This window comes from Ovis aries, chromosome 4, assembly GCF_016772045.2.
Source record: "Ovis aries strain OAR_USU_Benz2616 breed Rambouillet chromosome 4, ARS-UI_Ramb_v3.0, whole genome shotgun sequence".
Taxonomy (NCBI): domain Eukaryota; kingdom Metazoa; phylum Chordata; class Mammalia; order Artiodactyla; family Bovidae; genus Ovis; species Ovis aries.
This window is the reverse complement of record NC_056057.1, coordinates 13393427-13415558: the sequence shown is the minus strand read 5'-3', so window position 1 is coordinate 13415558 and position 22132 is coordinate 13393427. Positions and strand designations below refer to the sequence as shown.

At 42.6% G+C, this 22132-nt stretch overlaps 3 protein-coding genes across 4 annotated transcripts in view; 2 read left to right on the top strand and 1 right to left on the bottom strand.

Annotated features, from left to right (window-relative positions):
• Positions 1-574, top strand: part of PON2 (paraoxonase 2) — a 28373-nt gene extending 27799 nt beyond the window's left edge. Inside the window, 1 exon segment of the mRNA NM_001126348.1 lies at positions 416-574. Coding sequence (NP_001119820.1) covers positions 416-574 — 159 coding nt within the window.
• The window catches only part of ASB4 (ankyrin repeat and SOCS box containing 4), a 212092-nt gene extending 195550 nt beyond the window's left edge, over positions 1-16542 (bottom strand). The window contains exons 1-2 of one of the 2 annotated variants that reach the window (XM_060414489.1): positions 16226-16542; positions 7333-7445 (exon numbers count right to left, since the gene is read on the bottom strand). In XM_060414489.1, coding sequence (XP_060270472.1) covers positions 7333-7341 — 9 coding nt within the window. In that variant the 5' untranslated portion in view covers positions 7342-7445; positions 16226-16542. The remainder of the gene's footprint in view (positions 1-7332; positions 7446-16225) is intronic. The other variant, XM_060414490.1, reaches the window with a different exon arrangement.
• Positions 16543-16624: 82 nt separating this feature from the next.
• PON3 (paraoxonase 3) overlaps positions 16625-22132 on the top strand; it is a 35770-nt gene continuing 30262 nt past the window's right edge. Inside the window, exons 1-2 of the mRNA XM_004007736.5 lie at positions 16625-16750; positions 18151-18221. Of these exons, the coding sequence (XP_004007785.1) occupies positions 16677-16750; positions 18151-18221 (145 nt within the window). The 5' untranslated portion in view covers positions 16625-16676. The remainder of the gene's footprint in view (positions 16751-18150; positions 18222-22132) is intronic.

Here is a 22132-nt window from a genome sequence, read left to right as displayed (position 1 = left end):
TAATCTTTTGATGTATTAAATGATGGCAGAAGCTAGTCAAAAGATCTTTTTTCTAAAGATGTGCCCTCCTTGTGTGGTATACTGGCAATTTTTTAAATACCTGGCTGATTGTCACCTCACTGCACGCCACGACGTTTGCGCATGCTAAAGTAGGCACATTAGTGTGGAAGCTTTCCTATTAATGCTCAATTACGGTAATAACACTCAATCCGGTGTTGGCATGCAGTCACTAGATGGCTTAAGAAAGTACTTTCTTTGAGGTTTTAACAAAGTAATTTAAACATTAAAAAAAATTGCTAGCTGCTATTTTCAACAGCATGGCCTCTTAATCATTGTGTCTTTGTGCAAGATTATTGATGACTGAGTGATATGGGTGGATGGTGGTTTATATTAATCCTTCATATCTCCTGAATAGGTTCTCCGAATCCAGGATATTTTATCTGAGAAGCCTACGGTGACTACAGTTTATGCCAACAACGGATCTGTTCTCCAGGGAAGTTCTGTGGCCTCCGTGTATGACAAGAAGCTGCTCATAGGCACTTTATACCACAGAGCCCTATACTGTGAGCTCTAGATGGAGGTGTGCTAGCATCTCGACAACTAATTCTCCATGAATTGCTAATTCTGAGGGAATTTAACCAGCAACGTTGACCCCCAAATGTGTGACATATACAGTAAACTTATTTCGGCAATTAAAGGACCCCTTCAGTTCACATAGCACTTTTAACATAAAAAGAAAGTGAACAGTTTTTAAAAATGCCAAGTAAAGGTAAGAGAGGAAAGCTGCTTTCAGCTAAGTGAATACACTCTACACAAAATAAGCCTCGTGTCTGCCTTCCAACTGCCAGAGCATGAATCCCACTGAAACAGGGTAGATTATATTTCCTTGAAACGTGAGTGACCTCAGCTCCACCAGTGTGACCACTATGACTCAGAACTACTGATACATAACACGTTTTGATGTCTTATACTTACATCTTTGTTTACTATTAAAGAGTTGGAGTTATAGTAAAGACAAAAACCCAAGTTTTGTCTGTGCTTAATTCTCATGGCATATCCTCAGCAGAAAGTGGCCACTTCCTTGTGTGGTTTCCTTGGGAGGGACAGGCATAACAATGCTAATTTTTCTCATTAAATCTGAAAAATAAGCCTTTTATTTGAATTAAAAAAGAACAACGAATTAATTAAACATGGTAACTGGAATTCTCAATTAGTACGGAGTATTCTATCTGCTCTCTTTCTTAATGGGAGCCCAACTTGCATACAAAGAGAAGATAACAGCTCAGAGCTAGGAGGTCAGTCACACCACCTCCCCACTGAACACCTGTGACCTTCATCAGGTGAGACAAAATCGGTTGTCCAGGTGCGTGCACATGCATGTTTCTGTCTGTCTGTCTGAAGGTGTCCTCCTCATAGGGGAACATTTGTGTGTGTGTGTGTGTGTGTGTGTGTGTGTGTGTGTGTTGCTCAATCATGTCCAACTCTTTGCAACCACATATTTCCACTTTGTGCATCTGTCCAACATTTTGCAACCCACCAGGGCTGAAGGTGTCTGCTCAGGGGAACATTTGTGTGTGTGTGTTGCTCAATTGTGTCCAGCTCTTTGCAACCACATATTTCCATTTTGTTCACGTGTCCAACATTTTGCACCCACCAGGGCTGAAGGTGTCTGCTCAGGGGAACATTCGTGTGTGTGTGTGTGTGTGTGTGTGTGTGTGTTGCTCAATCATGTCCAACTCTTTGCAACCACATATTTCCATTTTGTGCATGTGTCCAACATTTTGCAACCCACCAGGGCTGAAGGTGTCTGCTCAGGGGAACATTCGTGTGTGTGCGTTGCTCAATTGTATCCAGCTCTTTGCAACCACATTTTTCCCACTCACTGTGTGTGTGTTGCTCAGCTGTGTCCAACTCGTTGCAACCCCATGAACTGTAGCCTGCCTAGCTCCTCAGTCCATGGAATTCTCCAGGCAAGAAAACTGGAGTGGGTAGCCATTCCCTTTTGCAAGGGATCTTCCTGACTCAGGGAGGCAAATTCATTACCGCCTGAGCTACCAGGGGAGCTCTTCCACTCACTATACCTCCTATAAATTCATCTGCGTTTCTTTTCCACTGTAACTTACCAAAGCACTTCACTTCTCATACTTCTCCCATCTTTAGTATCATTATCATAGAAATATTTGTCAGTTACTTACAAAGTGAACGAGTGCACTAAAAATGGTATATTCATTATCTCATTTAATCCTAATTAGGGCCCTGAGGGAGTAGGTATTGATTTCTATCACTGTTAACATTTCATAGATGTTCAAGGTCACACACCTAGTAAGGGGTTGCTCTCAATCTACTTCTGATGTCAGAGGCTGTGCTGTTACCCCCTCCATGATGCTTCTGCCATGGAACTAATGAGAATCTCATTATTTGCTCATTTTCCTAATACACAGTTTCTTCTGTTTTTATAGGTATCAATTTGAGTTCTTTCAGATGGATCATTTAAGGACTTAAATGTAAATTGCTTAAGTATTCCTTGGTCTCTGACCACATTCGGCCAGTGTTTTTATTTATATTTTTAAATAGTCTGCTACTAAAATATACTGGATATATTTAATATTAAAATAATTACCACTTTTTGCTGTTTATCCATGGAGAAAACATTAAGTCACAGATAAGCAAAACAAGACTAAATATTATTCATTAGGGATCCAAAGCCAAGAAGCATATGTTTTAGATTTTAGACTATGAGCAATGACTATCTAAAAAGCTATATTCATGAAAAGTACCAGAATGCAATAGACATCAGATAGACTTGGTTTCTATTGTGTTTATTAGAAAATTGATCTGGACAAAATTAAAAACAAGTTAATAAGCACATGTGTTATTTATCTTAGAGATTTTTAAAGTTTTTTTGTTTTTTAAATAAATGCTGGTTTTGAGCCTCTGTGGGCCACGAGGGATTCATAAATATATTGTGCATCCATTTACAATGATCTTACTGGGATCCTATATTGAGTTTAACAATTTGGTTGGTTATTATGAGGTCATTCAAAAGGAATGAAATTGCAATTGGAATGTGCCACCAATAGGTGGATTTAGATCTCAGGTATGTGAGTGTGTGTGTTAATTCTTTTTAACCTGAGGTCTTGCTCAGTGACAACAAATACATTTTGGTCTTTTACAAAACCTCAGCTCTTCTAGAGCAGCTGGATGTGAATGTGGACACCTAATACGAGCAGTAAGGAAAATGAAATATAAGCTATAACTTTAGCATTTCTTATTCTCATTTTGTGTATGGATTAATTGTTATCGACAGCTAGTCTAAGGCTGATCCCTTTTCTAGGCTTGATTTGCTTAGTTTGAATCCTCTCTTGGAGACATAGCTTGTCTCGGCTGATGGATATTTACTTGGCAAAACAATGAAGAATTAATAGCACTCACTTTCACACCACCCATGTCCACCTTTCTCCTTTCTCTGGCCACCTAGAGTTTTCCTTACTCTGAGATTTTTACAAAACATTTCTGAGTGTGAGAGGAGGAGGACTGAAAGAATTCCTGCAGCGCTCTCTTAGCTTTCTGCTCCTGGTTTTTAAGATTTTTATTCCATAAGGCAGAAGGCAGAGGAGAGGAAAAAAGAACCTAGTCTAATTTTTATAACTGCAAAGAAAATAACTCAGTTTACTTAAAAATTTTTTTAATATAGAAAATGATGTTTCTGTATTCAGACTTAGAGTTGGGCATTAATATATAACAGTGAACCAGATACATGCCTATATTCTACTAGGAGATTCAACAAATGAGAAAATAGATAGATAATAAAAAGATAGATTATAAAGAAATAAACATAGGGTCATCCAGATGGTACAGTGGATGGGAATCTACTTGTCAGTGCAATGGATTTGGGTTTGATCCCTGGTTCGGGCAAATTCCACATGCCAAGGAGCAACTAAGCCCGTGTGTCTCAACTACTGAGCCCAAGCGCTTAGAGGCTGTGCTCTGCTACAAGAGAAGCCACCACAGTGAGAAGCCAGTGCCCTGCAATGGAGAGAAGCCCCTGCATTCCACAGCTAGAGAAAACCGGTGTACAGCAAAGAAGACCCAGCACAGCTAAGTTCAATTCAGTTCAGCTGCTCAGTCGTGTCTGACTCTGAGACCTCATGAATGGCAGCACGCCAAGCCTCCCTGTGCATCACCAACTCCCGGAGTTTACCCAAACCCAGGTCCATTGAGTCGTGAGGCCATCCAACCATCTCATCCTCTGTCGTCCCCTTCTCCTCCTGCCCTCTATCTTTCCCAGCATCAGGGTCTTTTCAAATGAGTCAGCTCTTCGCATCAGGTGGCCAAAGTATCGGAGTCTCAGCTTCAACATCAGTCCTTCCAATGAACACCCAGGACTGATTGAATTTAGGATGGACTGGTTGGATCTCTTGCAGTCCAAGGGACTCTCAAGAGTCTTCTCCAACACCACAGTTCAAAAGCATCAATTCTTCGGCACTCTGCTTTCTTTATAGTCCAACTCTCACATCCATACATGACCACTGGAAAACCATAGCCTTGACTAGACAGACCTTTGTTGACAAAGAAATGTCTCTGCTTTTCAATATGCTGTCTAGGTTGGTCACAACTTTCCTTCCAAGGAGTAAGCATCTTTTAATTTCATGGCTGCAGTCACCATCTGCAGTTATTTTGGAGCCCCAAAAAGTAAAGTCAGCCAGTTTCCACTGTTTCCCCATCTATTTGCATGAAATGATGGGACTGGATGCCATGATCTTAGTTTTCTGAATGTTGAGCTTTAAGCCAGCTTTTTCACTCTCCTCTTTCACTTTCATCAGGAGGCTCTTTAATTCTTCTTCACTTTCTGCCATAAGGGTGGTATTATCTGCGCATCTGAGGTTATTGATATTTCTCCCAGCAATCTTTATTCCAGCTTGTGCTTCATCCAGCCCAGTGTTTCTCATGAGGTACTCTGCATATAAGTTAAATAAGCAGGGTGACAATATACAGCCTTGACATACTCCTTTTCCTATTTGGAACCAGTCTGTTGTTCCATGTCCAGTTCTAAATGTTGCTTCCTAACCTGCATACAGGTTTCTCAAGAGGCAGGTCAAGTGGTCTGGTATTCCCATCACCTTCAGAATTTTCCACAGTTTATTGTGATCCACACAGTCAAAGGATTTGGCATAGTCAATAAAGCAGAAATAGATGTTTTTCTGGAACTGTCTTGCTTTTTTGATGATCCAGCAGATGTTGGCAATTTGATTTCTGGTTCCTCTGTCTTTTCTAAAACCAGCTTGAACATCTGGAAGTTCACGGTTCACATATTGCTGAAGACTGGCTTGGAGAATTTTGACCATTACTTTCCTAGTGTGTAAGACGAGTGCAATTGTGTGGTAGTTTGAGCATTTCTGGCATTGCCTTTCTTTGGGATAGAAGTGAAAACTGACCTTTTCCAGTTCTGTGGCCACTGCTGAGTTTTCCAAATTTGCTGGCATATTGAATGCAGCACTTTCACAGCATCATCTTCCAGGATTTGAAATAGCTCAACTGGAATTCCATCACCTCCACTAGCTTTGTTCATAGTGATGCTTCCTAGGGCCCACTTGACTTCACATTCCAGGATGTCTGGCTCTAGATGAGTGTGAGTGGTCACACCATCATGATTATCTGGGTCGTGAAGATCTTTATTGTACAGTTCTTCTGTGTATTCTTGCCATCTCTTCTAATATCTTCTGCTTCCATACCATTTCTGTCCTTTATCGAGCCCATCTTTGCATGAAATGTTGCCTTGGTATCTCTAATTTTCTTGAAGAGATCTCTAGTCTTACCCATTCTATTGTTTTCCTATATTTTTTTTTGCATTGATCACTGAGGAAGGCTTTCTGATCTCTCCTTGCTATTCTTTGGAACTCTGCATTCAAATGGGTATATCTTTCCTTTTCTCTATTTTCTTTTCTCAGCTATAAGGCCTCCTCAGACAACCATTTTTCTTGAGGATGGTCTTAATTCCTGTCTCCTGTACAATGTCACAAACCTCATTCCATAGTTCATCAGGCATTCTATCTATCAGATCTAGTCCCTTAAATCTATTTCTCACTTCCACTGTATAATCATAAGGGATTTGATTTAGGTCATACCTGAATGGTCTAGTTTTTTCCCCACTTTCTTCAATTTGCGTTTGAATTTGGCAATTAGGAGTTCATGATCTGAGCCACAGTCAGCTCCCAGTCTTATTTTTGCTGACTGTATAGAGCTTCTCCATCTTTGGCTGCAAAGAATATAATCAATCTGATTTTGGTGTTGACCATCTGGTGATGTCCATGTGTAGAGTCTTCTCTTGTATTTTTGAAAGAGGGTATTTGCTATGACCAGTGCATTCTCTTGGCAGAACTCTATTAGCCTTTTCCCTGCTTCAATCTGTACTCCCAGGCCAAATTTGCCTGTTACTCCAGGTGTTCTTGACTTCCTACTTTTGCATTCCAGTCCCCTAAAATGACAAGGACATCTTTTGGGGGTGTTAGTTATAGAAAGTCTTGTAGGTCTTCATAGAACTGTTCAACTTCAGCTTCTTCAGCATTACTGGTCAGGGCATAGACTTGGGTTACCATGATATTGAATGGTTTGCCTTGGAAACAAACAGAGATCATTCTGTCATTTTTGAGATTGCATCCAAGTACTGCATTTCGGACTCTTTTGTTGACTATGATGGCTACCCATTTCTTCTAAGGGATTCCTGCCCGCAGTAATAGATATAATGGTTATCTAAGTTAAATTCACCCATTCCAGTCTGTCTTAGTTCGCTGATTCCTAGAATGTTGACGTTCACTCTTGCCATCTTCTGTTTGACCACTTCCAATTTGCCTTGATTCATGGACCTAACGTTCCAGGTTTCTATGCAATATTGCTCTTTACAGCATTGGACCTTGCTTCTATCACCAGTCACATCCACAGCTGGGTATTGTTTTTGCTTTGGCACCATCCCTTCATTCTTTCTGGAGCTATTTCTCCACTGATCTCCAGTAGCATATTGGGCACCTACCGACCTGGGGAGTTCATCGTTCAGTATCCTATCTTTTGCCTTTTCATACTGGTCATGGGGTTCTCAAGCCAAGAATACTGAAGTGGTTTGCCATTCCCTTCTCCAGTGGACCACATTCTGTCAGACCTCTCCACCATGACCCGCCCATCTTGAGTGGCCCCACAGGCATGGCTTAGTTTCACTGAGTTAGACAAGGCTGTGGTCCCTGTGATCAGATTGGCTAGTTGTCTGTGATTGTGGTTTCAGTCTGTCTGCCCCCTGATGCCCTCTCTCAGTGCCTACCATCATACTTGGGTTTCTCTTACCTTGGACATGGGGTATCTCTTCACAGCTGTTCCAGCAAAGTGCAGCTGCAGAGCCTTACGTGGACGCAGGGTAGCTCCTCTCGGCTGCTCCTGTGCCACCACAGCTGCTGCTCCTGCACAGCCAAAATAAATAAATAAATAAAAATTTTTTTAAATGGCCATACAACCAGCAATCCCACTGCTGTGCCTACACACTGAGGAAATCAGAACTGAAAGAGACACATGTACCCCAGTGTTTATTGCAGCACTGTTTACAATAGCCAGGACATGGAAGCAACCTACACGTCCATCGGCAGATGAATGGATAAGGAAGTTGTGGTACATATACACAGTGGAATATTACTCAGCTATAAAAAAGAATGCCATTGAGTCAGTTCTAATGAGATGGATGAAACTGGAGCCTATTATACAGAATGAAGTAAGTCAGAAAGAAAAACACCAATACAGTACATTAATGCATATATATGGAACTTAGAAAGACAGTAACGACGGTCTTATACGCAAGATGGCAAAAGAGACATAGATGTAAAGAAAGACTTCTGGATTCTGGGAGGAGACAGTGGGATGATTTGAGAGAACAGCACTGAAACATATATAACCGTATGTAAAGGGCAAGCTTGATGCATGAAGCAGGGTACTCAAAGCCGGTGCTCTGGGACAGCCCAGAGGGATGGGGTGGGGAGGGAGGTAGGAGGGGGGTTCAGGATGGGGAGACACATGTGCACGCATGGCTGATTCATGTCGATGTATGGCAAAACCCACCACAATATTGTAAAGTTATTAGCCTCCAATTAAATTAATTTAGAAAAAACTATAGACTTGAATTACATTTTAAACAAAGGAACTAAGCATAGACAAAGTATTAAACAATAATTTGGAGAAACCCAATTTCCCCATCTCCACCACTTTTGAAATGTTTAAACCTAGAGGAAAATTGAAAGAGTAGTTCAGTGACTTCCTTATACCCTTCACCTATATTCACCAATCACCAGTTCTCATTTTTCCATTTTTGCTTTACTTTTCCAAGTAAAGATGCTTTTATTTTTCTGCACCATTTGAAAGCAAGTTGGAGATATCATAGAACTTTATCTCTGCATACTGCAGCTTGCATCTTCTAAATATGAGGGTGTTCTTCCACATAACCACAATGATATTACAACACTTTGCAGTAATAATACCTCTCATTAATAGTGATGCCATCTAATATCTGGTACAAATTCCAATTTTCTCAGTGGTCTCCAAATGCCTTTAATAATTGCTAACCCTTGCATCCCCCGTGCTCCCTAATCCAAAATTCAATCGAGGATCACAATTCACATTTACTTATGTCTCTTGAATCCTTTTTAATGTGAAACAGTCTTTCTATTTTTTGTTTTTATTCTTAATGACACATTTTTCCCTGCAAGCAAGATATCTTCTGGAATGATCTACATTCTGAATTTACTTGATTTTCTTCCTGGAGTCCTGAGCTCAATTCAGCAGCACTCATATTTCCTGTGAATTAGAAGTTACCCTAGGCTTGACCAGATTTAGGTTAAACAATTTTGACAAGAATACTAATAAGTGACCTGTACTCCACACTGCATTGCAGAATATAAACATTGGTTTTTTTCACTGTTTGTGATGGTAAATCTGAGTAACTGATTAAGGTGGTGATTACCTGCTCAACAGGTTTAATTTTTATTTATTTTTTTATTTTTAAAATTTTAAAATCTTTAATTCTTACATGCATTCCCAAACATGACCCCCCCCCCCACCTCCTTCCCCACAACATCTCTCTGGGTCATCCCCATGCACCAGCCCCAAGCATGCTGCACCCTACGTCAGACATGGACTGGCGATTCAATTCTTACATGATAGTATATATGTTAGAATTCCCATTCTCCCAAATCATCCCACCCTCTCCCTCTCCCTCTGAGTCCAAAAGTCCGTTATACACATCTGTGTCTTTTTTCCTGTCTTGCATACAGGGTCGTCATTGCCATCTTCCTAAATTCCATATATATGTGTTAGTATACTGTATTGGTGTTTTTCTTTCTGGCTTACTTCACTCTGTATAATTGGCTCCAGTTTCATCCATCTCATCAGAACTGATTCAAATGAATTCTTTTTAACAGCTGAGTAATACTCCATTGTGTATATGTACCACAGCTTTCTTATCCATTCATCTGCTGATGGACATCTAGGTTGTTTCCATGTCCTGGCTATTATAAACAGTGCTGCGATGAACATTGGGGTACATGTGTCTCTTTCAATTCTGGTTTCCTCGGTGTGTATGCCCAGCAGGGGGATTGCTGAGTCATAAGGTAGTTCTATTTGCAATTTTTTAAGGAATCTCCACACTGTTCTCCATAGTGGCTGTACTAGTTTGCATTCCCACCAACAGTGTAGGAGGGTTCCCTTTTCTCCACACCCTCTCCAGCATTTATTGCTTGCAGATTTTGGATCGCAACAGGTTTAATTTTTTCTTTCTTTTTATAAATCCAAGTGAATATTCTGTTCCCTAAAACCTTTCATCTATTTGGCATCCAGTGGTGTTCTTGTCCAATTATTATTACATTGGAGTTGCAAAATGGTGATTTTTCTTTCATTATTCCTATTATTAATATCTATGGACAATACTCTATTAAAAAAAATTATCTGTCATTGAACTCTCTTTTTTCCTCTTGTACATTCTTTCTCGTTTTTCTGGAAATTATTTTCTATCACTTCCTAGAGAGATATTTCTTACCTTTTCACAGATTTCTACCTTAATTTCTATCCAAACTCGGATTCATATTCATTTTGAAGGAAATTAGTGCAATAATCTAATAAAGTAGAACGCCTCTATTCCATTTTCCTTCCCAGTGATTTTAAAGTCTACATCGATAAATCCTCCAACACACAGCTTCTGTATGCCTCAAATTTTCACTCCCAATACCCGTTTCTCCCTCTGCCTCAGCCGTCTGCTCCTACAACCATATTCTGTATCACAAACTTTCTTACCTGTAAAACCTTCATTTCAAGTCTCAGACTCTGCAAACACCACCCTCTTCATTTCTAAGTCATCTGTTCAGGTACTGCCATGGTTCTAAAATTTTTCAATTGTTCCAATGTCAAACTATTGGAGAAGGCAATGGCAACCCACTCCAGTGTTCTTGCCTGGAGAATCCCAGGGATGGGGGGAGCTTGGTGGGCTCCCGTCTATGGGGTCACACAGAGTTGGACACGACTGAAGCAACTTAGCAGTAGCAGCAATGTCAAACTGACTGATAACCCTAGCCCCAGAGCGTTCTCCCCTTCCAACTGTTCCCTCTTATGCATAATATCTCTGCTTATCCAATCCAGCTTCCATCCTGTAATCATTTCCTTGAGTATACTCTCAACCCCTTAACACGTCTCTCCTCCAGTTGTCTTAGGAAGCAAAACTCAAACCGTTTCTGTACTTCACACATGCACCTGAGCAGCTCTCTGTGACCTGGGAAAATCACAAAACAGCTGAATGGTTTCTCTCGAATGAATGTCAAAGCTCAGATGTGGTTCTCAAAATGTCAAGCATTCCTCAATTTCTTTAGTAGATTAGCTTTTTTCTCTTTCTTGAGTTAGTAATTTTGTAGCTTCTCCTTTTCCTCAAATGTCCCACAATCCTTTATCTATTCACACTTTGGTCTGTAGGTCTTATCTTATAATTCATTGAGAAAATGGAAAAAAACAGATATAAGCCCCCTCACATTTCCCCTCCCAAAGTTACACCTCTCTCTGTAGCTGCATCCACCTCCTCCTATTTCTACTGTTAAAGTGGAGAAGGAGTCCTCCAGTTGTGCTTAGGACTTACTTCACTTTTTCCATTATCCCTTCTGTCTTCTGTGTCATCAAACTCTTTCCCTACTGATTCATTAGTACAAAGATCTTCTAACTGCATCTCCCATTTGAAAAAAAACACTCCCTTGATCTCACATTTTTAACCATCACATCATTTCTCTGGATACCACTGATGGCTTAAAATATGTCCAAAGATTTGACATTCTTCCTGTAAGGCCGGACCCGGGGCCATGATGGGCTGCCCCTCCTCTCCCTCCCGCTGGCGGGGGGAAGTCCCTAACGGAAGGAGCCTCCCAGATCCTGGGGACCAATGACAGCACACTTCGCCAGCTAAAGCCGCCCCACCCCAGCCACGCAAAAGGACCTGTCAGCCCAGGACGCCTGGGCTGAACCTATCTGAACCCCCGTCCATCCCTCGCAACGAACGTATAAAAGCCACCCCCAACATGGTTCGGGCGCGGACTTCCTCCACCTGCCTCTCTCGGTCAGGGGAACCCCGCCTGGGAGCACTTCGCCATTAAAGAGCCTGTTAGACACTTTTTTGGTGTCCTGGTCTTTTACCTAACACTTCCCCCAAAGGCAAGCTTAATGCACTGCTCCTTAACAACTTATTGACCACAGACATATTCATACATCCTTTGTTATGCACAATATTGACCAGAAGATGTTTTGATATTCACTTACATAACAAATCGCCAGCCACAGGTGTTAGTTTCTGCAAAAATGCCCCTGTCAATAATGTGTTAAGAGTGGGTTGGATTTAGCAACTGATGTCTAAAAACAGAATAAGGCAGAAGTGACAACCTGTGACTTTTGAGACTTGGTCATAAAAGGGGTCAAGGTTTCCTCCTTGCTCCCTCATTCAGGCCACTAACTGGGGAAAGTTGGCTGCCTTATCCTGAAGACATTTCTCAGGCAGCCCTTGGGAAGGTCCACATGGCAAGGAGCTTAGGTCTCCTGATGACAGACGTGCAACTGAAATGCCTTCAGATTACTGCAGCCTCATGACTGATCGTGAACCAGAAGCACTTCACTAAGCTGCTTCCACTTTCTGACCAACAGCAATGCCCAGATCATGAATTTTAAGCCACCTTGTTTGGGGATAGTTTAGTACATCATGCTGCTGCTAAGTCGCTTCAGTCATGTCCGACTCTGTGAGACCCCATAGACGGCAGCCCACCAGGCTCCCCTGTCCCTGGGATTCTCCAGGCAAGAACACTGGAGTGCGTCATAATACATAACTAATACACCCACCATAAGTAAAGTCTCTGAGATCCACACTGTCTCTTCTTTCTCATTAGCCATTCACTTCTCAACCAACTACAGTCTGGTCTCTGTTCATGTCAAGGTCATCAGAGATCTTTGTGTTGCCAAATCCAATTATCTCTATCTCTGCTCTGATCTTACCTGACTTCTAAGCAGCATTTGGCATGCTCTCTTCTTTCCTTCTCGAAACATTCTTCCACCTTGGCTTTCTCAACACTATTCTCATTATCTCCTGTTTTCCCCTCCTTTGCTGGTTTGCACACCTCATCCAAATATTAATAGAAATGTAATGGCTCTTTAGGGCCAAATTGGGTGCTCTTTCCTCTCTCCCATCCATTCCAACAGGTTTATATACTCCCTGTATACTGATTACTCCAAAATTAACATCGCCAGCTCAGACCTTGCAGGCATCTTTCATACCATGTTTGTCCTTAACTATCAGAAAGTCTACCCGACTCTATCTCCAAGTGACATCCTTTCAGATTTGTTTTCCTATCTCTGCTGCAACCCCTGTTATTACCTCTTACCCAAAACAGTTTTGCAGGTGGACTTCTGCCTACCAGTTTTTCCCCTCTCCAGTCTATTTCCTACTCAGTGGCAAAGTACTCAGATCACGTCATCTCCTGCAAGACCTTTCTGTGTTACTGATCTCTCCACCAAGACCTGCAAGATGCTGTGTGATCTGGGTTCTGCTTCCCTCTCCAACTTCATCCAGCAATGGCTTGGGCCACACTGTAACTGCAGGTCCTGGCAAACACCAAGATCTTTCCCTCAACTGAAATCCCCCTCCTCCCATTCTTTACAAACCTAGTTTCTTCTCTTACTTCAGGTCTCAGTTTTAATGTCACCTCTTTAGAGAGGCTTTTTCAATTCTGGGAGACAGCAAGGGGCTCCACCAGAAGCATGTCTCTGATTCACAAACTAACTGGTCCAGAGCCATATCCCCTCTATCTGGCCCTTACACACCAACAGACAATATTCCTCTGCCGTAGTCATCCCAGAACCAGGTGCCAGGAAACTAGCAACTACCTTATAGCCTCAAACCTGCCAAAATTATTCAAACTAGCCAATCCTAAGTAGTTCACCCTGCCCTGCACACTGGCAACCTACTCCAGTATTCTTGCCTGGAGAATCCCATGGAGAGAGGAGCCTGGCAGGCTACCGTCCACAGTGTCGCAAAGAGCTGGACACGACTGAAGCGACAGAGCCTGCACCATGCCCTGTCTTGGCTTAACTGTCAAAACCCCAATAAAGGGAGCGGCTTCAACCCTCCTGTCCTGTTTTCTGCCTCCCAGTCACCCAGGTGTCTTTCCCACGTGGCCCTGTACCATGCCTGTCCTTCTGTCTCTAAAGTTTTGTGAGTATAAAAAACTATTATTTCCTGAGCCTCTCTGTCTCCTCTCATGGCTATACATGACTGATTATTTCATAAAAGAACATGAAACAACTTACTTCTTTACTTTGTCTTTTTCTGGTTTTTGGCTTCACCTTCCCTCCTGCTTCTTTCCTTTTTTTCTATCCTCCCTCCCTTCCTTCCCTGAAATATATTTCCCCTCTAGGATGTAAGCCCCTTGAAAACAAGGGCATCTTGTTCACACCAAGTCTTCAGTGCTGGGCAAGTAGTCGTCAGTGCTCACCAAACAGTGCTGAGTGTGAACGCCAAGCAACACTCCTTCCCTTCCTTCCCAGTCTCCCATGGACTCACACACACCATTCCAGAGAACAATTCAAACTCAGTGGCCATGAACCTTTCTGGAGAGTCATCACCACACAGTGATCCATGGGGTTTGTCTTTCTTCAAAACAAACATGCAGGATGTTGACTAAGTGAAGAAATGTGAAGCAACAGCAGCAGCAGAATCTCCACACCATGTGTATGTGTGTGGTGTGTGTGTGTGTGTGTGTGTGGTGTGTGTGTGTGTGGTGTGTGTGTGTGTGTGGTGTGTGTGTGTGTGTGGTGTATGTGTGTGATGTGTGTGTGGTGTGTGTGTGTGTGGTGTGTGTGTGTGTGTGTGTGTGTGTGTGTGGTGTGTGTGTGTGTGTGTGTGTGTGTGTGTGTGTGTGTGAGTGTGTGTGTGTGTGTGTGTGTGTGGTGTGTGTATTTATGCATTTTCTTCTGAAATATGGGTCACTCTTTTCACAGGAGTCTCTTTATTAAAAATCAAAGTTATATTAAAAGGTATGTTGAGGGCTTCCCTGGTGGTTCAGTGGTAAAGAGTCTGGCTGCCAAGGCAGGAGAAACAGGCTTGATCCCTGCTCTGGGAAGGTCCCACGTGCCCTGGAGCAGTGAAGCACTGTGCTGCCGAGCCTGGGAACCAAATCTCCTGAGCCCATGCATCACAACTAATGAAGCCTGAGTCCCTAGCACTTGTGCTCTGCGACAAAAGAAGCCCCTGCATTGAGAAGCCTGCACACCACAACCAGACAGACAGTAGCCCTTGCCCATTGCAACCAGAGAAAAGCTCTCGTAGCAGTGAAGACCCGGCACAACCACAAATAATAAATAAAATATTTTTTAAGAAGGTTGAAAAGTCTCCTTGCCATCCCATCTGCCCCACTTAGGGGAAACCAGTTTGTTAGTTTCTTGTGTATCTTTCCAACATTTTTATAGAAATACAGGGAGATATCGGAGAAGGCAATGGCACCCCATTCCAGTACTCTTGCCTGGAAAATCCCATGGACGGAGGAGCCTGGTGGGCTGCAGTCCATGGGGTAGCTAAGAGTGGACACAACTGAGTGACTTCATTTTCACTTTTCACTTTCACGCATTGGAGAAGGAAATGGCAACCCACTCCAGTGTTCTTGCCTGGAGAATCCAGGGACGGGGGAGCCTGGTGGGCTGCCGTCTATGGGGTCACACAGAGTTGGACACGACTGAAGCAACTTAGCAGCAGTAGCAGCAGCAGGCAGATATAAATATGCATTCCTCCTCTGTGTGAACTCTTTTCAAATTAATCTTCTGAAGAAGTAACTGTCTTATCAATGCAATTCCAGATGTTCCAGCGTCCCCCCTCCTCCTCCACAGCTTTAATAAAAATCAGCATCACTGAGGAAGGGCACAGGAAGGGCTCACACTGCCACTCTCTATCTATGTGGCCAAGGGCAAGTTACACAGTTAATCTGTGCCTTGGCTTTCTCACCTATAAAACTGGGATGTTACCTACCTCAGAGAAGTACCAATAATCAAAAGTTAACATAGGCAAAGTTCTAAGGACAATGCAAGGTACACAGTAGGTGCTGCATAAATGGCAAGCTTTATTATTCCACTATAATTATGTATTCAGACAGTATTTATGTATCCCATAAGTCAGAAACCTCCTTTACTTAATATCTCCGCTTCTGTGTTCTCTCAAACACTGTTTACTTAAACTCAATAGAAATAGTCCTCTTTTTTTTTTCCTTGTGGAAAATAAAAGCAGATCTTGAAGATGCTACTTGGCTTTGCCCAAACTCTTTAAGTCTTTCCCACCTCGTGCTCCCCTTCTTCCAACCTGATCTTTATCATGAGTGTGGGAGGGTACAGATTAGTTGCCTGGCAGGATCTAAATAAAGGTCCAGAAGAAAGAAGGATCCAGGAGTCTTTTGAAAGCCTAACCTTCCAAAGAAGCCATGCTTCCCTTCTCTCCCTCTCTCCTCCGTTCTGCTCATCTTGTTACCTATTCTATTTATTTCTTTCCCTTCACTTCTCCTGACTTTTATCTCAAATGTTGGGGGCAGATGCTGACATTCACAAATCCGCCCAGTCCACAAACAGAATCCTCCCCCTCCCCGCGCCGCGCCTCTACCCTGTGTGTGGGATCAATTCTGCGTCTTATAGAACACCTTACCTTCCACAAACTGCAAAGTTTCTGGATCTGAACTACAGCTCCCCGCGCTCTCTGCACCTCCAGTTTCCCCTTCAGGCCACTTGAGGAGCTGAGGTAGAATTCCGCAGCTTTGGGCTGCAAACCTCCTCCTCTATCGTCCCACCCACCTGAGGGATCTCGCCAAAGCTGCCAAGGGAAGCCAGGGCTATGGGTCCTGTTTCTGTATTTTGAGCCCTGAAGAATAAAGGAATCCGCGAGTAAAGGTTTCCTTGAAAGCAGGTGAATGTGGCCTTGAACCCGGAGCAGCGCTGCAGCGAAGGGCGGGCCGCAGCGACCTTAGCCCAGCGTCTTGGCAGCGCACCTGCCGGGCGCAGGAGGGGCGGGGCGGGCACCACTGGGGGCGGGACCGGCGCGGCCCGCAGCCCCTCCCGAGAGCTCTGCGCGCACTGGGCGCCCCTGGACCCTGGAGACCATGGGGAAGCTGGTGGCAGTTATCCTGCTGGGCGCCGGCCTGGCCCTAGTCGGGGAGAGATTTTTGACATTTAGGTGAGTTGGCATCTTGAGCGTCCTGGGTTTTTTCTCTTCTTCCAAGTTAGGTTATGGGCTGCCCCGGGCCACCTTCCTAGCGGGTAAGAATGAGCTGTTTGGGGACCCCGTCTTCTCAATTCCACCTAACAAACTATCCCTTGAGAAGCTCTGATGTGAAAAGTGAGCTGATTTCTTGCCTTTCCTAAGATCGTGAGGCAGAAATGCCCCGATTTATTTTCTGAAAGTTATGCAACTCCCCCCCCCCCACCCCGCTTCCCCAGGTCAGCATTCCACCCACCCTTGAACAAACTCTGTTCGAAGCGCTGGTCTTGGGGGAGGGAGACAGGCTACCGGCTGGATGTTTTTGGCTGACTCAGAGGTTGTCCAAGCCAAGTTCAACCTCGAGGGGTACCGGGCTACCAGATTAAAGGAGCTAGCAGGACAGCAGGGAAATGAACTGAAACCTGCAAGGGGAGATTGGCATTGTCTGGTATCTGACCTGACCTTTGGAAGTGCAAGGTCTAGTTAGTGGTGATAGCCATTCCCGAAATATCTCAGGAGAATACTGGGCTAGTAAGAAGAAATGTTTGTTAGATGATGACATGTGTTCCCGAATAGATGTTAGCCTCTACTTGTTTTCAGTCCTCTGGGTTGTTTTTAATTTCTCTAAAGAGAAGCTGGTCTTCTCAGAGGTTCACATCTACTGGCAGAATCTGCTGAGGAGCACGGTGCCTTTTGATAATACATTCTAGTTCAGCTTGAGTTTATTGTTACATTTGCTCCCAGTGCATGCAAGTGAGAAAATCATGAAAAATAATAATTATAAAGCCAATCTAAAGAGCATTTTTTTAAAACTCACGGTAAGACAAGTATAGAATCTTCCTGAATGCAATTTAATAAAAATGTAAAATTATTCCTGGTGTTTAGAAGAATGTTTCACTGTGGAATCAAAAACATTATTCAAAAATAATTTGGCCAGTTGTTTAAACTATGGGCAGTTTAATGAACTCATGAACTTGCAAAGTAAATGAACATAAAATTTTAAAAATAATAAAGCAAAAGCTACAGAGTTTAGCTATTAGGAGACCCTGTTGAATTTGGGGAAGGCAGTTGGGGACAAGGACTGCAAGGGATTAAGGGAATCAAAGTGCAGATTTATAATAAATGATACTTTATCACATTAGATAATAGTATTTTATGCATTTAAATTAAGAATACTTATATACTATTAAATAAAAAAATATAGGCACATTACCCACATTAAATAAGTAAATGTAAATAAAAGAAGATGCCTACTTATTTGTGATATCATCCATAAATGATGAGAGAGTTAATGAATTTGAAGGTGGTTAAAGACTGTGGTTAGACATTGATTTTGGATGTCGTGCATTGATCTCCAGTGTTTTTATCTTCCACAGAGAAAGAATGAATGCATATCGAGAAGTGGAGTCAGTAGAACCCCAGAACTGCCACCTTATTGAGGGAATTGGTATGTATATGACAGTACAATTTCCTGGTCACCATCCCCCTGACTGAAGCTGCTAATTTAATTCACTGCTACTCCTTAAACCCTCCTACTGAGGCTTCAGCCTCATCAATTTTACCCAAGCTATCTGATTCCACGTCTCCAAGGGGTATCCTAACAAACGTCAAAATCTATGGCTTTTTCTCGGTCCTCTTACTGACCTCTCTCCATCATTTGAAATATGTTGTTGACTACTCTTTGGTTGGTCCCTCGCTGGACTCTGCTCCTGCCCACTCTGTGACATTTCATTTCCTTCTGTCTTTTTCTGTTGCCTTACTTCTTTTTTTCCCTTCTCCCCTCTCCTTGATGATACTCCTAGCTTCCAGTATCACTGCCTTCAAAATTTATCTGCTAGTACTAAGAGAAATGTGACAGCCCTTATTATCAAGAACCTCCCAATCAATTGAGATTTTTTTTCTTAATTAATTGAAAGTCCATAGTTGGATCCCTGATCTTTCAAACTGCAGACCTGTTTTCCTGTTTGAAATCTACTTTGCCTTTCTGTCATTTCCTCTCTCACTCCCCCACCCATCGGCTCTTCTTCCAGACTTCCCTTAAGCTTGGTACCTGCATTCTCAAAGAGATTCAGTCCAAAATGTAGGAAACTTGAACTTCCCTGTCAGTCCAGTGGGTAAGACTTTGCCTTCCGACGCAGGAGATAGGGATTCCAGCCTTGGTCAGGGAGCTGAGACCTCACATGCCTTGAGGCCAAAACATCAAAACGGAAAGCAGAAGCAGTGTTGTAACAAATTCAATAAAGACTTTAAAAATCTTAAAAAACAAAAATGAAGGGGCCATTTATTTTCCCCTCTCCCCTCACTGTTTCATGTGAGACCTGTGGCCTCTCTTGGGCCCCCACACAGAGCTGATCTCATTTACTCCTTACTGCTTCAACTGCTTGTTCTGGCTCTGAGCCTTTCCCTCTCCCTGATAATACTACTAGGAAAAAAAAAAAAAAAAAACACATCTAGCCAGATGCTGTTCTAGGAATGTATTCTTTCATTTTCTCACTTTTGCTCATGAAATTACCTCCAATGATTTCTTCATTGCTGCTTGCTGAAATCAGCTGGAAATCCCTCTTCTACCCCTGAACTCTCATAGCACTCTGAAACTCCCATTCACTTGAGACACCTAAGACATGCTTTATTTCAGAGCCAGCAGTGTCTTTCTCTCACAATCAGATTGTAAACCTCCTAGGGTCAAGGACTGTGAGTTATTTCAGTATGTGACAGGACAACACTATAGCTTATTGTGATATAAATGATCTCCAAGATAAGTTACTAATACATCTATCTATCTATCTATATATATATAAGCCCTTTTGATTTTGGTTTTCTGTCTTTATTTCCCCCCTCAATTTCTAAAACAAATAGAGAAATAGCCTGGTCCTTGTGCTCCTTAGTCTTAGATGAGGTGTGTATTGCAAGCTAGAAAGCAGAAGGAACTGAAGACAAATCATTTCTTGACTTTGACATTTAAAAACCTGGGCTACTTCAAGGGATTCTGATGGAGACGGAAGGGGAATATGTGGTTGTTGTGTGTGTTGTTCTTTTTTCTAATAACAGGGGACTTTGTCCCATTCTGGGGGAGAATCAAGACCTATAAAGGAATGCCTACAATATACCTTTAGGCAGGCTGGATCCTTCATACTTTGTGTCACAGAATGAGCAAAGGTTGTATGTGTGTTTGTGTGTGTGTGTGTGTATGTGTGTGTGTGTGCACGTGCAGTATTGTATAACTGGCAAAATTTTCTAAATTAGAGGGACCACATGAGCTTGGCAATGGATATTTCAGTGGTGACTAGTGTAGAATAAAGGCCATTTGGACTTCCCCAAATATTTAGCTTCGTTTTAAAATCCACTAAGCTATTTGCACAACCCTAGCAGAGAGACCCAATAATGACTCAGGCTGAACTTCCTACCAGTTTAGTGCAATGTGGGTTCGGGGTCAGATTTAATTTGATTTTTAAAAAAAGGAAATGTAACATTCAATCATTTGTTTACTGTCTTGTGGAGTAATACATTAATTATATATATATATATATATATATATATATATATATCTCAAAAGAGTCTGCCAATTAATTTAGACAGTAATTAGATCATTGTTAAAGCATTGTTAAAGTCTAGCCCAACTCTCAGATTGTATGATTCAAATAGACTTGTGAAGTTAAAACTAGAGCAGAAGGGGCCTCCCTGGTGGCTCAGTGGTAAAGAATCCACCTGCCATTGCAGGAGACACAGGTTCTATCCCTGATCTAGGAAGATCCAACATGGTGCAGAGCAACTGAGCCTGTGCGCCATAACTGCTGAGCCTGTGCGCTAGAGCCCGGGAGCCACAACTCCTGAGGCCAGCGTGCCCCGGAGCCCGTGTTCTGCGACCCTTCACAACAAAAGAAGCGACTGCAGTGGCAAGCCTGTGCACTGCAGCAAGAGAGTAGTCCCTGCTCTCCACAGCTAGAGAAAACCCTCACCGTGATGAAGAAAACCCAGCACAGCCAAAGATAAAGAAAATTATTTCCAAAAACTAGAGCAGAAGAAAAAAGGGCATGCACATCTCATGTCCATTGGCATATGTACATTCTCTATTTAAAGGACTGAACAAGTGAGAATGATCACGGGCCATTTGTTAGTAGGACAATATTGCTATATATCTAAAAACACTACTACTACCTTATCAAAGGCCCAGTGTCCATGAGCTTTGTGCTGAGTCCTTTGGAAACACTTTACATCATCCTTGCAAACACCCCGTAAGGTGGATGCTGCCATCTGTCTTTGGAGATTAGGAAACTGACACCCAGAAGAATGAAGTTCCCTGCCCACTGGTCCAGAATGAGAAGGTGCCAGGTCTAGATTAAGAGGCAGGGTGCTGTTCTTCCATGCCTTTGTACTCTCTGTTGTGTAACACTGCCTTTCTTATCTACCGACAGCACATTTTTATTACGGAGTTTCAGGAAGTATGGTGGTGGCAGAAAACAGAAAATCTAAGATGCAAAAAAGTGAAACATTAATCAATAGAGCTGACCAAGACAGGGCAAGTTGGATATTTAAACAAAGCTTGCTAATGAGATGATACTCATCAGACCCTCCTCTCTCAGAGTGAAAAGCTTTGTGAAAGCATGGAAAACCAAAGAATTGAAGGCAGAGTGTAGTAGGCAGTAACAGAGCTGGGGAAAATTTCTGATTTGTGTTTTCTTCAAGACCTAGAATTTTCTGATTAATTTTATTGGTTGAGGGCTTCCCTGGTGGCTCAGATGGTAAAGAGTCTGCCTGCAATGCAGGAGACCTGGGTTCAATCCCTGGGTTGGGAAGATCCCCTGGAGAAGGAAGTGGCTACCCACACCAGTATTCTTGCCTGGAGAATTCCATGGGCATGGAATGCATGCGTGGACAGCGGAGCCAGGTGGGCTACAGTCCATGGGGTTGCAAAGAGTCGAACATGACTAAAACTTCCACTTTATTGGCAGAACAAACTTTTCCTCTTTTTGTTCTCTTTCCTCATTATTTATTTATTAATTTATTTTGGCCTCACTGTGTAGCATGTGGGAGCTTAGTTCCCCTACCGGGGATCGAACCCAAGCTCCCTGCATTGGAAGAATGGGGTCATAACCAATGGACCACCAGGGAAGTCCCATTCCTTCCCCAGTATTCTTTCTGGGAAGAAAGCTTAACAAGTGAAATAATTCTAACGTCCCAGAAATCATACCTCAAAGATCTTTTTTATATTAAATTCATCTTTTTTCCAAGGCTTTGAGTCTCAAAGATTGGCTTAACTGGGAAGTTATTTGGCTAATTAAAGTTGCCCTTGATATAGGAACAGCTTTATTAGCTTGCCTTTGGCAGAATTATGAAGTAGACAGCCAGCCATCGTATGTG